At 38.3% G+C, this 17,304-nt stretch overlaps 2 protein-coding genes across 5 annotated transcripts in view; one reads left to right on the plus strand and one right to left on the minus strand.

The window, feature by feature from the left end:
- rundc3b (RUN domain containing 3b) overlaps positions 1-8,254 on the plus strand; it is a 42,820-nt gene extending 34,566 nt beyond the window's left edge. For 2 of the 4 annotated variants that reach the window (XM_015358189.2, XM_015358190.2), the window contains 2 exons: positions 2,186-2,316; positions 3,664-8,254. In XM_015358189.2, coding sequence (XP_015213675.1) covers positions 2,186-2,316; positions 3,664-3,809 — 277 coding nt within the window. In that variant the 3' untranslated portion in view covers positions 3,810-8,254. The remainder of the gene's footprint in view (positions 1-2,185; positions 2,317-3,663) is intronic. The other 2 variants (XR_011190598.1, XM_069194794.1) reach the window with 2 other exon arrangements.
- A 713-nt stretch (positions 8,255-8,967) lies between these two features.
- slc25a40 (solute carrier family 25 member 40) lies at positions 8,968-17,156 on the minus strand. Its single transcript, XM_006636137.3, has 11 exons — positions 16,865-17,156; positions 16,493-16,595; positions 16,068-16,127; positions 15,883-15,989; positions 15,163-15,230; positions 14,205-14,329; positions 13,473-13,646; positions 12,796-12,905; positions 12,077-12,158; positions 11,534-11,614; positions 8,968-10,867 (listed from the first exon to the last, which is right to left on the minus strand). Exons 2-11 carry the CDS (start codon positions 16,587-16,589, stop codon positions 10,737-10,739), a joined length of 1,035 nt encoding a protein of 344 aa, XP_006636200.1. The 5' UTR covers positions 16,590-16,595; positions 16,865-17,156; the 3' UTR covers positions 8,968-10,736.
- Positions 17,157-17,304: the final 148 nt, after the last annotated feature.

Raw genomic sequence — 17,304 nt, forward strand, 5'->3', positions numbered from 1 at the left:
GTATGTGTTCCAGGACTCTGTGTATGAATTCTGTGGGTCAGCTGTAGTGGGCTACTTGTGAAAACCTACTGTATACAGCTACGGCACTTACAACCATAGTGGATACTTACACAAGAAACACCATTGCTTACAACAGAAAAGCAGCCCTCTCTTAATCACTGTGATGGATTATTGTAGATTGCTCTTGAAAATTCACCTTGTACAAATTGACAACCATATGGGTAGTGGAAGTATAAAAATTTGGAGCACTGCATTTTCCTCTAATGTTAATGGTGTGATTTCTGTTTATTTGAAAGCTAGATAAATCTGATCTGTTTTTTTGGTATAGTAGCAAAGCAAAAGAAGAAAACAAAGGGTGAATTCAGCTGATTTTCTTCTTTTGTTGTGTTTTAACTCTCTAATTAAATGGAAAGAACCACTTATTGTCCAAAGTCAAGAAGCATGTAAGTTCAAGTTAACCATAGCCATAGTGACCAGTCTGTTGCAGAATGATTAATGTAATCATCAAAGCTTATAATGATTGTAAAACCAACAAATGTGTCAACAGAATGAATACATATAATGTGTTTTTTTTTGTACAGTTCTCTAAGAAGAGATGAAACATGGTTTTATATGTGTCCTAGTTTAATTGCCTGTTTCTAAGCAGTAGAAGTTGTACTGACTTTTAATCAGGAGTGAAGATGGTGTTAATATCCCAGTCCCTTCTTATTTTTATTCATGAATTGGGACCTGTTGTGCCCCACAGTTCTGTTGTTGTACAGCTCAGTATTTTAAAATGTGTCACATTGTGAATAACGGTGTTTGAGACCTTTTCTCTTTTTGTTTTAGTGTTGATATTAATTTCTAGAGCTGATTATGGGAAAACTATACAAATGCCATTTTCACATGTTTTCTAGGGTCATTCACGGCATTGTCATTTTAATAAATAGAACCCGAAGTGAATCTGCATTGAAAAGCACCCAGCAGCGGGATTGTAGCTTGCCAGTTCAGCGTCAGATTATTTTTCGTTTTAATAAATCTGACTGCATTCATGAGGGACGAGGAACGCTCTCCCCTGCTATGCAACCTTTACTCAAATGTTTGAAGCACAATGCATGTGGCATGATGAAAATGAGCAGAGCGGCATTTACCAAGCTCTTTAGACGGCCTTTTAAACCGAGATGCAATTTTCAGTTGGCTTTCCATGGACTGTGAAAAACCACGGTGAACTTTGTCCATTTTCCTCTTAAATGTGTGATTTTTTTTCTTCAGATGTTAAAAATGGTTTGTGCTGCAGTGTTCCATTATTGCTTGAATGCCTGGGCTTGACAAAAACATGAGTCACATGCCTCCTTTTCTCAATAATATTGCTTTAATATTATTTAAAATGGAAGATTAGGACAGAGGCAATAGCTCTGACTGAACCTTTTATGCACAAGATTGTTTGATTTTGATGTGCAATTTCATGTATATTTTTAACTTCATTGTATATTTGTAACTTCATGTATTCTTCATATACTGTAGTAGAGCCTCTAATATTCTGATTAAAAATCCTCAGATCATCCCAGCTGTCTGAAAAACAGGCACCTGGAGTTCTCATCTCCGAAAAACACATTTCTTTTGTGTTTGTCACTCAGAAAGCTTTCAGTAGTGCAAAATGGCTCACTAAAGGGCCTTAAAACATTGCTTTTCAGGTGTTTAAGGAGGAAATAACACATAGAGATATTAAATAAATAGTAAATGTAGGTTGGAGACTATTGAAAGTTTTGTCTGAATGGGAAGTCTTACCTTAAAGGGTCTTGACTTTTCAAATATTTTGGATAGTATTAAAGGGTTGTGATACTTGTTGCTTGGCTGTATCTACAGATTTGGAATAGTTATTAACTAACCTTTATTTTTAGAGTATTGCAAATATTAAATGCTAGCAAATACATTGATTATGGGATGATGAAGGTGCCCATACTTATGACTGAGACAACTTGAGTATATTTACTTAAGTTGTTGATATCTTTATTTTAATAACATTAGCGTAAGTAATGAATCTGAATGCATTGAGTTGCTCTTGTTATAAATTTTACAAAAAGACTCCTTTACTCCAGTTTGGATTGCAGAAGTTATAGCAGTTAACAGCTTGAAATCCAGCCACATTTAAAGATTTAAAGATTTCTGAAAAGAAGATGATCTTCACGCGGCCTCTTTCTTTCAGTTCTGACAGAAAGAGCTTCCGAAGTCTGGAGCAGCTTTCAGCCGAAATCAGCCTGTCCCAGACCTCCCTGGACCCTGCTCATATACAGGACCTGGATAGCAAGCAGGATGAGTCCCACTCGCAAAGTGAAGGTACAGTGTGAATAGTACTGAGGGCGGTGCAGGTTGCAGTGACAAACGAAGACTAAAACATATCTCTGGTTTTCATGACTGTTAAGTAAGACATTGAGACACTACTCTAGAGGCCCATTTTGTCTCCAGAAATAGGTCAAATTGGATGTAGAGCAGACATTTCAATATAGCAGCGTTCAGCTAGGAGAGCTAGACCCAAACACATTAAGGAACTACAGACATAGCTGTGTACTCTACAGTGTCTACAGAGAAGTTCTGACACAAGAGCTCCTCACTGGACTTTCAAAGCTCCCCAGCAGGGGGCAGAGCCCCGAGGGAAAGTCTGGGTCCCTCACTGGTTTCAATCAATCAGTCAAGCTTTATTCATCAATGCACGAACAGCAGAGCATACACATTTTGTTAGCATTTTGGGCAGCTGAAAATCCATAAACTGGTTCAAAACAATACCTATCAATAACCTGGGATAAGAAAAGGGCTGTTGTCTGAAGTGTTAATGAAGCCATCTCCTTTCTTCTCTTTCCTGTTTCATGGTACGATACATACATGATACTTTTCATGTGCAGTTGTGAGGTGCTGGAGATGAAGTGAAAAGCACATGGCATTCAGCTTTGCAATGATCAGTGTTGGGGAAGGGTACTCTGAAAAAGTTACTTATTACTCTTCCAAGTTACTGGTGTAACAGAGGTGTTGTTGGCAATGAAATGCGTTGTCCGCGAGCTCGTTAAGAGGGATTGAGATACTGGTGGTTTGTGCCCACTTTCCCTTCCAGGGCAGGGACAGTAGCTTACAGGTCGAGGATCAGCCTCTCCAGCCCCAGCTGGGGAAGAGGTGACCACAGCAGGTGCCATCTGTCCCTCATCACAAAGCTGCTTATTGCCAGGAAGGGGTGCAGCAGCCCAGACCCTATCCTGGTTGCAGGGCCGGACTTCACTGTGGACGGGATAGCAGTCCATCACAGAACATCCACTGGCAGTTTAGAGGCATCAGTCAGCCTGACCAGGGTGTCTCTGGAACTTGGGAAAAAACACAACCCCTGGAGATAACCTGTTCGGTGGGGAACATTGCAAACTCCGCCCAGAAGGCACTCAAATCCGCAATCCAGTCCAGGATCCAGCATGAGAGAGTGGTGCTAAACACAGTGCCACTGGACTGGCCTGTTGACTTTACTGTAGCGCAGTGATCCAAAGTCTTTTTTTTTAATCTCATTCTGAAAGGATCCCGTGGAATCGGCCTTCATCACACGACTTGCCAGCTCTCCCACTCTGTTCCTTGTGTCAAAATGTTTCATTTGAGATGTTCCCAGAAGAGCAGGAAAGTAATCCCGGGACTGTCCTTTTGTTTTCTTAGGTAAGGAAGACACCCCATCCTTACTGGGGTTATGTGGGTCTTTAACATCTGTGGCCAGTTACAAGTCTCTCGCCAGCCTCAAGTCAAGTGAATGCCTTGCGAGTCCCATCACAGAGATGACCAGCCCAGGTTTCACCCCCTTGTGAGCGTACGTCCTCTTCAGTTAGAGACCCAGATGTTCCTCGCTGTGCCATTGCATTGCTGCATCCTTCCAAGGTCTCTACAGTAAGAAAAGCTATGGAGAGACTTCACGTATTGTTTCTAGACCATTTTGTAAACCAAGATCGCTGTGTTCTTGGCCACCTTTATTGCACCTTTGACTGGCATTTCCCCGGCTGTAAGGTTATCAGCTTTTGATTTTGTAGGATGTTTTCTTTCACGAAGCATAGAACCTATATCAAGGGGAGGCATCAGAATAAAAGGCAAGGATCACTCCCTGGAACCTGGCTTTCTGTACTGCTGATGGGATAAGACAAAACACAGCTTAAAAGTTTGATACCTAGGAAAAAGGACAAAAAAAGCATTCACAGTGAAATATTTTATGAAATTCCCCTTGATAGTATTACATTTATTCATGGAGATGGGAACATGGAAAGTGATATTGATCGTTTGCTTTTTTTTTACCATATTATAATATTTATAAAGGGCATAGGAGATTTACAATTTTAAAGTACAGACTACAAGCAGGCAGGCAGAAGGAAAATTCTCATACATTGATCTGATGTCAAAGGAAGAAATATTACATTGTATTCTTTTTATCTTTCTTGGCAAGACCCTCAAAAGCTGGAACATGATAGTTTCTGAATGTAACCCTTAGCAGGTTCAGCTACAGTTCTGTGCAGCCAGTGGTAGTGATCACATAGTCCTTTCTGTGCCTTTACGTCTTCAGCTTTCACAGCGGTGAAAAGCAGCCAAAAAATGTTTGAGCCACATGGTGCATCAATTGAATGTATTTGTTTACAAATAATATTGGCTGCTTTTAATTTAAAGAGGTCCCTGCCCTTGAAGAGAGAGGCCTTTCACACACATGTAAAGAAGGGGAACAAGCCCGTTTTGTAACTTTGATGTTTAGGAATTTCTAAATTTACTGCTAAATATTCCTATTTCCTATGGGAAGTATCAGAAGAGTCACAGATTCCTCCTATAATCATCACATCCCCATTTCCAAAATATATCTTTCATATAAAAATTATCTGTTGCATTAGTGTCTGAGAAATTAAGCACTTTATTTCACCATATTGCAACACTCCAAAAAAAAAAAGATTTTATTATTTAAAAAGCTCAAGAACATTTTTGGGGGAATTTCTGTAAGATGCTGCTTGTAAGCTCTCATGCACCCTGGGAAATAAATTCCTCTATTATTCAGACACTGATGAAATCCTGAAATAGTTTTGCATGAAATACTGTGTTGAGCTAAAAATGAGATTTCAAGCATTGATTTATTTTAGATTACTGTTGCAAAATGTTCGTGAGATGCACTGTATTCTTTAAAAAAGTCCCTGAAGTATGCGTTAAAGGGGTTGATTTAAAAGAGTCAAATGAGATCTCCTGATCTTTGATGCTTGTGCTGCTTCGCAGTTGTTGCTGTTACAATTCTGCCTGAAAATGGGATTCATCCAAATGGAAATTAGGAAAATGTTGCTTCTGCTTTAGGTTAATTCTTACTTGTTGTATTATTTTTATAGTACATGTTAATGTTGTGGTGTTGATCTCAAAACTGTCCAGATCTTGTGTTATGAAAATCACAACAGGTGTTAGAGGAGCTACAATGTGATGTAAACTGGTGATGTTTGGCTTTGTATTAGCTACTTACAGTACGTGTTTATTTTCTGGGTTCAGTACACCAAGGAGGAACACAGCAGGTTAGAAATACTTTTTTTCCCCCTTCATTCTTCCTTTTTTGCTGCAGGTGCAGAGTTCAGTTTGTTCAGCATGTTCACATTTCCATTTTCTTTGAGCTTCTTTTCTTGTGGGGTTTAAAAGTATTGTTCTAATATGATCTTTGAAACATTTATAAAAGGGTTATAAAATCATAGAAAATGTATGTTTTTATTTATTCTATTTCATTTTATTTGTACAATCATTTTTTTATATGGAGTAGTAATTGTCTGTTGTTCCTTATAGTATGTTGTACAATTATTTTTAAAGCAATGCAAGTTATTGAACTGATGAATGTACCATCCCTTCTTGGTAGGTTACATATACAGTAAGATTAGTACATTTTCCATTGCTGACATCTAGTTCCCTGTGTCCTTGGTGAAAAGACCAAATTAATTTTAAGCCTGCAGAAGGCTGATAAACTCAACTACAATCGATTAAGATTCTAGACAGCTGCTCTGTCAATCTCATTAAAAGCTGTTAACAACAGTCGTAAATCAGGAAACTCTTTTGAAGTGTAGACAGTTGCATTTGGTTTGATTAGATTTAGGTTTGTTCAGATTTAACCACAGAATGGATTTCAGTCCAGTGAACCACTGTACACACTATACAGTATGTACACATTTTGTTAGCATTTTGGGCAGCTGAAAAACCATAAGCTGGTTCAAAACAATACCTATCAATAACCTGGGATAAGAAAAGGGCTGTTGTCTGAAGTGTAAATGAAGCCATCTCCTTTCTTCTCTTTCCTGTTTCATGGTACGACACATACATGATGCTTTTCATGTGCAGTTGTGAGGTGCTGGAGATGAAGTGAAAAGCACATGGCATTCAGCTTTGCAATGATCAGTGTTGGGGAAGGGTACTCTGAAAAAGTTACTTATTACTCTTCCAAGTTACTGGTGTAATTATTAGATTAAAAAGATTAAATAATTAAATTAATAAGGCATCAGGCAAAATTGTATGCCTTTACATAGTAATTGTACACACAGTATATAGATCACTAACTTATGATGTTTTGAAATTATTTCCCCCCAAATACAAAGTAATCCCTTTCAAAACTAACTTGTTTCTGGAATAGATTACTTTTAAGAGACCCCCACAATACTAATGATATACCTTTTTAGATGAAAATCATCCAATATTTTTGGTCACGTCAACCTGACTTTGGAGTGGCCAAACATGTCTTTTTTCCCCATCTCGGCTCGCAGCTATGAACTCCGTGCCCGCACACGGGGGAGAATGAGGAAGTGGAGGCAGACTCCTCTGCCCTGAGCACCTTCAAGCTGCTGGACTCCGGCAGGAGGTTCAGTGCCAATTGGAGGTGAGGCTTGTCCCTCGCCATCTGTGCGACATCTTGCCAGTACCCATGAGTACCCATCCTGCCCTCACTGGTGCTCAGTCAATTGTGCGCTGTCACTTGGGGAATCCATTTCACAGCTGTTTAGTGACATGACCTAGGATCAAACCTATAACCTTAGAACACAACCAGGACACGGGCATGTATCTGTATTGAGCCACTAGGGAGATCAGTAATAACAGCATGTGCTAGTTGAGAAAGTACATATCCATGAACAAAAACATTTTGTGTATCTGGGCCATGTGCTCGTTCATTTTTTCTTTTCCAGATGCATAACGTAAGGTGAGCACCGGGAATGTAGTCTTGGAAGCAAGTAATGCTCAAAAAGGCACAGCTTTGGTGAAGCAGATGAATGCCTGTATTCCTTCTGCTGTAATCTTCTGCCTTTAGGCTCCTGTCCTCTCATGAGAAAAAAAAATACATATGTTTTACAGTTAATAAGACATTTATTTTTGACTTTCTTTTAACTTGAATCATGATAAAATAACCAGATCAGACCTTTAACCACGAATAAATCCACACTCAATGTCAATACCACCTTGCACCTTTTCTCCAGACTTTTTATGTACAAAATCAATTGTAACTTGCAGACAAGACTAAAATGTCAATAAAAAACATGCAAAAACCTGTACATTTACAATAATTGTACATATGGTATATATTTATTAAGAATGATTAGGTCAATAAACAATTAAGCATGACTAGTTTTGGTTTTTGCTTTCTGGACATTTGGGTCAATTGCTTTTAATGTTATTGGCAGCTGTGAAAGGGAGAGACTGCTGACTAAGGGGTTACTATGCCCTCCCAGACTGAAGCCTTAACGTTTGTGTAATATTTCATATTACACAGAGACAAGGCAGTCCTCCTTCTTGGACTGGGCTTAACTGGAATTAAGTAATAGATGCCTTGGCTTTTGTCATCTTCACTGTGAGCAAACAAGCACGTGAGACACTAAAAATACCTGATTCCTTTCAAACAGGATGGTTATCAATGGTGACAGAATGTGTGTTGTCTATAACCTGATTTTAAACAGTATTTTATTTAATTGGTCTTGACCCTGTGTGTGTGTGGGTACATACTTGTTATCTGGTCTAAGATCACATTTCTTTTTTGTTTCTGTATAATGCTAATTTTTTCATTGGAAACATCGGTTGTCCTTCTTTTTGCAACTTGTGGTCTCTGTACAGTATATTGAATTGTTTGTAGTCTCAGTATGACATGTTGTGGATTACTCTCTCATCTCAGGACGCCTCTCTCACAATACCCAGAGCTCTGCGTTCTGTCACCAACATCCTTGATGTCAAATTCTGTGTTGTCTGTATGCACAATAAACAAAGTTTTTTTTCTATCTGATGCTTAGCTCTGGGCTGTCATTATTCAATCTGATCCCAAGTTCTGGGTCGGCGTTATTTGGACTCGGGTCAGGCTTCAGGCCAAGACACTGTCGTCAATTAGCATCACAGGGTGGAAGCGAAGCCCAGCTGCTACAATTATATGTAAGTACAGTCACCACCATTATTATTGCTTACATCAAAGCATGTAATGACTTTGTCAATAGCGTCATACGTACAAAATTATATGGCTACTTTGGTGGTGGTGTCATGTAGGGGACTCATGCCCTTGTGGGTTGCCCTTGTGGGTTGTGGGTTCTGGGTTCAAGTCCCTGCTGTAGACACTACTGTTGTAAATAGAATGCACACCAAAAGCAGTCCTTACAAATTAAAAAAACTGCACTGGTGCATATGGTACATACTTTGTCATTGCATATGTAATGTCATGTATAACACAAGCTCCATTAATCACAGCAGCCACGACAACTATCTAGATGTTGTACATGTGGACTATATAAAACTCTGATATTCATTGCAGTTCAGCTCCTGTATACCAAAGTCTGCTGATAGCTTAAGTGAAATAATTGAACTATTTTCTCAGGTTCTTTGATAAGTGATGAGAAAAAGGCACCTATATTGCCCTTAAGCTAACCAAACCACCCCTAGACAGTACTATTCTCATCTAGAAAGTGGAATTACTACTCATAGGTATTAATTGGTGGACCAACAATCACATTTTCCTTAAAATTATTTTTATTTGAAATGTCTGTATTGTGATCTTGTTCACAGATCACATTGGTACACCTTTCAAAATGTGTGGCAGAGTTATGCAACATGAAAAGTGAAAACACTACATGATGAAGAAAGACAATATAAATCCACTGCTTTTTATAATTTTAAAACAACGTTTGGCACACATTTGTACAAGCTAAATAAAGGATTGACAGTTTTAACTTTTATTGAAAAGGGCAATAAAGTGCTATAAAGGGTGATCCTCTTTGAAAGTATAAAACAAAATTAAAAATCTTTGAAAGGGGGACATATTCAGCACCTGAGAAAGAAATAGCCGATACCTAGCACTTATGCCAGAATGCATGGCAGCATTAACAAAGTGAGATACATTGTGTAAAGAGATGACTTTTTATAGCTGTAATGTGCTTAAATTGCAAGGACTTATCATTGCACAGATGGCCAAATTTGTGAGAAACATCTGCTTATTCATATCAAGAGTGGGGGTTAATATGCGATAGTTGTGCTTCCCTTTGCCTTATGTTTTAGACGTCCACTATTTTGGTGTGCAAGATGAGGTACTGTATTGCCCATCCAATACAAGTATAAACGCCAGACTCTACTCTAGATCTCTAGTTTGCCACATTTGGATAGTAATGGAACCCAATGAGTAAGTGACTAACCCCAGCAGAAGAGTCCTACCATTCAATTCAAATACTTCATTCATCCCCAGTGTGGCATTTTATGCTTGGTATGCTTGCCATTTTGGAATCTAGTATAGAGCCTGAGCCAGGAAACATACAACCCCACTGTCCTGGACTGCTTTTGTCATTTTTACAAAGCAAGGCTTTTTATGCTTTGCTTAAGGGAAAGGAAAGAATACCAGTGCACAAACTCTACTCCAATTTTCCCAGAGGTGTGTATGGTTCTGAATCAAACAGGATTTCAATGTGGATTTTACTTCTCTATGGGTTTTGTACAGAATGCTGAAAATTTGGCTCCTCCAATCTGCAACAGATGCACTCACATTTTGTCCAGCACACTCATCACTACTGCTGTTTTATAGTACCAGATTCCCTCAACTATGACTCGAGAACCTACATGAGACATCCTGTAGACATACAGTATTCCAAACAAATAGCAGGGAACTTAATCTGCAGTCTACTTTCTGAATAATATTCCAGTTTTAAAAAATATATAAATATTTAAGCTTGTGAACACCTGATCCTGCGTTATTTAAATTAGAAAATAAATCATCCACATAGAAATATATTTCTTTCAGTTGTCAATAAAAAAATATTTTATTGGGAAACAAGATTAAATTAACACTGAAAATGCAATTTAAACTATTTTAGAGGTTAGTTTTGCTCTGTGGAGGATCAATGATAATTAAACGCAATCAGAATATTACAATATTTTCGATCAGTGAGCAACATTTGATGCAATATAGTTTGTTTTGGTTATGAATGAAATATTTATACCTCATCTTACTTAGCCAGATGTATTGCCTGTGTACACATTTAACATCTAGATCTTTCTAAATTGAATTTTGCGGGCCTTGAAGACATCCTGAAAGCCCAGAAATTATTTTACTTTACACCAATCCATACTTTGAAAAAACTGCATAATTACGTTAATGTTTTGAACAGGCAATATCTTTGTCCAAACCTGCAAATGCTCAGTCTCATTATGCAATTCAGAATCTGAAAACCAGATATGCACTTTATGGAACTGTGATGGGCACATATATACAGTACTGGAGTAAGGCTGTTTGCTCAGGGCCCATTCTGAAGTGCCACCATCTGTCTCTCTCGATTCCGCCTGTGGAAGAAAGCCTTCCCAAACTCATAAGTGCTGATCATTATAGCACAAGCTGGGGCCACTTTGATCAACCGGGGAAGGAATCCTGCATCATTTGAGAGACAAAGCAGAATGCATACATTAGTTAACTATTTACAACATATAATACAACAGTATTAACTGGGTTTTCTTCATAAATTCAAGTTCAAATTCAGAAGTTCAGCTAGGATTATCACTGTGCACATATTCTGTTTTTGCTCGGCCTTCAGATTGTTTGGCATCAGTAATAGTTTGCCATCTAGTGGTGGCTGTGAGGTGTTGCATGAAATCTGCTGATGGGAGAAACTAAAGACAGATCTAAATAGCTATTTTATTACAATAGTTCAGGTGGGTAGCCGCATCTGCATGCATAGGCTGTGAAGGAACAAGTAATAGGTTTATTACATGCTGAAAAGAGAAGAAAGAAAACAACGTTTCAGCCGTGGAGCCTTCTTCAGGTGTCAACACAACTGAACCACACCTGAAGAAGGCTCCACGGCCGAAACGTCGTGTTTCCTTCTTCTCTTTTCAGCAGGGAGTAAACCTATTACTTGTTATTTTATTACAATGCTTTGAGAAAGTGTAAGAGATTAAATGTGATGATTTTAATGGCTGCACCTTTTTTTTTTGTAGAAGAGCCCAGCTGAAGACATGTTTACGACATTACAGTTGACATAAATCTAACACAAAGATTAAAGCCGAGAAATAACGCAGAACACTAAATCAGGGGTACCTGCGAATAATCCTCTAACACCATTTTCAGCCACAATCCTTCTCATCACGTGCATGGTGGAGGACGAGGCCCGAGGAGATACTAGAACATAGAGATGCAGTCTGTGAGAAAAGGTCACTCATCACTTTGTCAGAATCAAAAATTCCTCTGCACATTTAATAGCATGCCACTACTGGGTGGAGCGGTGGCTCTGTGGCTAAGGATCTGCGCCTGTTACTGGAAGGTTGCCAGTTCAAATCCCGCGGCCGGCAGAGGAATCCTACTCCATTGGGCCCCTGAGCAAGGCCCTTAACCCTAACTGCTCCAGGGGCGCCATACAATGGCAGACCCTGAGCTCTGACCCCAAGCTTCTCTCCCTGTCTGTGTGTCTGTGTCTCCATGGAGAAAAGCTGGGGTATGCGAAAAGACGAATTCCTAATGCAAGAAATTGTATAGGGCTAATAAAGAAACATCATTATTATTATACATTATGTTTTACTACACTGAGAAAAACAAGATTAAGGAACGATACAGAAACAAATCTGTTTATCGCTTAATACTTACAGTTCAAAGCTTCAAGCTCCCCAAGTTCAATTTGTCTCCGTGTCTTTACCACATCGAACGGTAAAGTTATTATTGAAGCAATCTGGAGAAGCGAGGAAAAAAAACAAACTTTAAAGGCTTTTATTATATTGTAACTGGCCATTCTGGTTACTGCAAACCAGTATTTATCTAAAATTTGAGATTTGTTTCATAGACACGACCACAAGACTGCACACATCAACGAGTTACATCCAAGAGTGCTGCGGAGTAATGAGAGCTCAATTTGTCTCTTTCGCCAATCAGCTTGGAGGGATTGTGCTTTCAGCCCTTTACACCAATAAATAACCCAGGTTAAAAAAAAAAATTGAATCACATATTGTCTGCACACAGCCACTTATGCAATGCAGGTAACAGGAAAAACTGGCTCTGACAAATGTAATTTAACTTTTCACATCAAATAATTTTATTTGCTTGTCTCATGCTGAAAAAAAAAACATTGTCCAGTAGATGAAATTGTGGTTAAGTCATTTCTATTGCAGAGAAGTGTTGTCCTTCAAGAATTAGACTGGTTCAACATTAATTTGGGGTGGAAAAAATCATGCAGTGGTTTTCCTTATTAGAGCTACGCATCTGAGATTCTGCATAAACATCTTTCACACCCCAGACACCAATATAAGCTAATATATGACTGACTGGTTTATCAAACTAAGGAAATTCAAAGCAATGAGCTGTCTACTTACAGACCCAGACACTGCTCCTGAGGTGAAAGTGATCATGAATGTTGGTTCTCTGGCATCATTCTTCTCACAGAGCCACTTCTTTCCAAGCTCATAGTTATACCAGTACATTGCTGTGTGGACAGTAAAAACACAGCTAAATGCACTCACAGCCACGACTTGTGGAAATAAACATATTCGTGCAATAACAGCCCCAAACCAAAGATTTCAGTCACTTTTAGATTAAAAATATATCAGCTTCCATAAAGATAACATCTTTTACATTATCCCCTCGTATCCCCTCGCTTATCTGTAAAGTGGTAAGCTGGTGGAGATTTGCCTCCACACTAATAGGAAAACAGGCCCATGCACACAAAACAAACAAACATTTTTATCTTCGTCAGACCATCCCATCGACTTTCATTTTCTGTCTAGAACTCCTCTGAAATTAAATGATTGAAGTTTACGAACCAACTAAAACAACTCAAAAACTCAGAAAAATAAAATGTTACAAGTATAAGAAATCACACCCATATGTTTTCACACCCATTCAATGTGTGGAACCAATGTACCATCCACTAACATCCCCGATGAAATGAGAAATGGGAGAGCAGCTATGGGGCCCCGATTCCTGGAGTCAGCTGTACTGTAGGTGTTTATTCTCCTGGAGGTGTTATAAGACAGCCTGTTTGCTGACCTACCTGAGAAAGGCACATCTCTGAGTAGAGTGGGGCCCAAGCCCCTCCACAGAGACAGCCAGCCATCAGCTGCCACGGATGTCCGGATAAAGGTGTTCAGCTCCCGATACGACAGCTTCTGGGACTGCATCTTTGTCCGTATTAGCTCCAGCGGACTGATCACAGTGACAGACCCCACTAACAAAAAAAAAAGACATTTCGCTCAATAACTCACCATTTTACTATAAATCAGCAAGAACTGGGTTAAAAACATCCAATCAGATTTAAACACTCCTAATCATAAAGCCACCCATCTCTGGAAGAGTCCCTAGTCTGCTATATGTAAAAAAAAGCATTTTAACAGTGCACTCATTAATCCAAGAGAGGAAAAGGAAGCTCAGTGAATGCTGTCTTATACTCCTAGTAGTCAGAGACATCTCTTGCCAACACAATCACAATTCTCTAGTTCTATTTTTAGATTAATATCTGGTCTTCGGCTTTGTTGGTGTCTTTCACAAAAGAGAATTTAAGCCGATCTGCTTCTAATCTTAGGAAAGGGGGAAGAAATTCAGTATGGGGACAGAAATGGAAGGAAAAAAATGTTTTCTTATGTTAAAGATTCAATTTATTTTAAAAGAGTCATTTATTTTTAATTGGTAACATTAATACTTTTATACCCCTTTGATTAAATCACCTGTTAACCACCTTAAAGAAGATCTAAAGGTACTGATGCTGCTTTTTAATGAAACACCTCACCTCTAGCCAAAGCCCCTGCCAGCAGTGGTGCTTCATTAGAATCGCTGCCCATCCTGTACTTCAGAATAGCACAGAGCTGGTCATAGCAAGTGAAATATATAACAGTAGCAGGTACAGCCATAACTCTGGAAAAAAAAAATTGCATTTGGACAATGACAAAAAAACACCAGAGGGCACTAACTGGCCCAGACACACAAGCCTTAATAAATGCAAATTGATGTTATGGTGTGCCAATACAGCGCCCTCTGGTGTGAATGGGAATATGCTCAGGTTTTTATTAGAAACTTCACTGATCACGTGACAAAAAATTGCAGTGCAACAACAGCTTAACACAGTCAACACAGCACAGTGTAACGAATGATACAATAATAATACAATACATACAATCCAATCAGCACAGTCAGTGAGAAGTGCACTAAGAAGAGTTACTCACAGTCCAGAACATACAAAGAACAAATCAGAACAGTATACAAAAGTTGAATTGCACAATATAAATATAAATATAAATTGCACAAGTCCCTGGCATATATTGTTATGTCAATGTTGCCTCTGCCCAGATGCAAAATGTATGCGTTGTACAGTCTTATGGCAGAAGACAAGAATGACCTTTAAATTAATTTTACATTTCAGTACTCCACCATCTTTATTTTGCGAAACAATTGCATGAAGAAGTCAACTAGCATTAGATGCATTTTGCACATGTACATATATACTGAGAGGCATTAAAAACAAACTTTAGATTTTCCTGAGGTTTTTTTAAATTTTCCTGACTATATGTAAGGTACTGAATAGTCTCACTCCACAATACAGTACATTAAGGGTGTATCAAATCCGTATAATGTAACACTAACGTATGAGATATTCTAATGTATAGCACAAGTTTTTTTTATTAGCCATTATAAATACAAAATACACCAACTATCTGTGTATGCATACACTTGTACTGTTTCAAACTTACAGCGTTGGAGGAAGCCCACTCCATAATGACTTTATTCCTTCTTTTTGAATGATTTTAATAAATGCATCCTAAAATAAAATAAAAAATCACGTCAAAACATGACAGTTTTATAATAGAAAGTACACAGAACACTGAACAGCCTTAAGAAACACTTTCATTTTGAGCCAAATGTTTTGGATTTTGTTCCATCTTAGCTCTCCGTAACTTAGCTTAGGCTATAACATTGGCCATTTATTTACTTGTAACCATTCAATTATTGGAACAATTAAGGTTTATTCCATGCTGAAAAGAGAAGAAAAGAAACACAACCTTTTCGGCACCCGAAGAAGGCTCCACAGCCGAAACGTTATGTTTCTTTTCTTCTCTTTTCAGCATGGAATAAACCTTTACTTGTTCCTTTGCAGCCTACGCATGCTGACGCAGCCACCTACTTGAACTACTATCATTTAATTATTAGTTGGCTCAATTAAGACCATTCTCGACAGTTCTGAATCAGTTGGTTAATTTACACTGAAGTGCAGATACTAAGAAAAGAGACTACCTCCTATTGATTTAGAAGAAGACTAAAGGTATAGAAAGCATTAAGGGAGTTACAGGTAATGAAAACAGAAGCAGTGCTAAGCACAACAGTGTGAATTCTCATTAAGACGATGGGGATTTCGCTCGATAAGTGTAACACCTTACACAAACACGACGGGAAGCAAGACACATTCAGATTACCAAAGTGCCTGTGAAATGTCCAGGGGCCTTGTACCAGGCTTTGGAGTTCCCATTTTCACACACACAAATGTGGTCCATAAGGCCATTGCAATACAGAAAACATTTTCCTAGGAAAGGAACAAAATAGAATTAGAATTACCTTTCAAAATATAATGAATTTTGTTTTTAAAAGCTAACAAATTTACCTTTCCAAAAGGGACTTCTTTGTGCCTGAAGCCTAATTTTCACCACATCCAGGGGTGTAACTAGAATGAAAAATGAAATAAATAAGAGTTAGAAAGACTCAGAAGGAATTCAAACTAAGCTTTACAGCTTGCTGTACTTAGTTCGGCAGCTGTCTGTTGATGTCAAGTTTTACAATAAGTACTTAATGTGTAAGACAGGATTTAATACATATATCACATTCTGTATTTTCTGATGTCAAAAATGTTTCTAATGTTTTTTGGCTATCCACATTAACCAAGCTAATGTTTGGCACAGTCTGTTTTTTCTGGCTTAGCTGTAATAAACCCACATTGGTTCGAGCATTTTCATGCCAGACTCCTACAAAACAATAATTAGGAAGTCTATTACTCATTTTCTCTTAGCACATAATGAAAGAGTTTCTTACCAAACAGTGAAGTAAGCAGCGCTCCTGAGGAGGAAGCTATCATTTGCTGGACAGGTGTGATGTCATTGAGCACAGACACTGTTCCCTGGCCACTCATCTTGTCCTTAATCAGGAATACAACGGCAATCCTCAAAAGACAAACAAACTGCGAGCTGGCATACACCTGTACTGCTTTTTCCTTCAGACGTGAAATTCAATGTCACTCTGTTCTGAATGTGCATATTTGACATTCTCTAAATCCACTGTTGTTAATTGAATAAAACAAGCATTGTTTTTCCCCTTAAACGAGTTCAACTCCATTAAGTTTTTTAAACTATTTGAAAAACACCCTGGAAAAATTTGATGTTTCTGAGTGCAATACGTACAACCTACCTTGCTAACTCTTCAAAGGCAAGAAAATAAAACTGATACTGTCAAACTGTACAGCTGTGCTCTTTTCCTGGCTGTTTTCTTCACATCAGTTAAATGTCGAGATCGACACTGTACCACATCTGAATTATTCATCGTTAGCATAAAGGCAACGAAACCATTAATTAAATTAGATTAAAGACACTTAGGTAAACTAACTGTTAGGGTTTCAATACAACATGTCTCATCAGGATTCTCTCCAAGGCTCTGACCTATGTGTTACATATGCTGTTCTCACAGCACACATGCTTGGATCACATGACCTATGCCGATGAGTCTATTCTCACATTGGCCACAGCACATTCAACAACACGGACATTTAAATTATGCCTTACTTTTCGAACCTTGAAGAAATGAACGACAAAAATAACACTTTTTACGTATCACAATTCTTACAAAATTAA

The sequence above is a fragment of the Lepisosteus oculatus genome, chromosome 10, assembly GCF_040954835.1.
Source record: "Lepisosteus oculatus isolate fLepOcu1 chromosome 10, fLepOcu1.hap2, whole genome shotgun sequence".
NCBI classification, from domain to species: domain Eukaryota; kingdom Metazoa; phylum Chordata; class Actinopteri; order Semionotiformes; family Lepisosteidae; genus Lepisosteus; species Lepisosteus oculatus.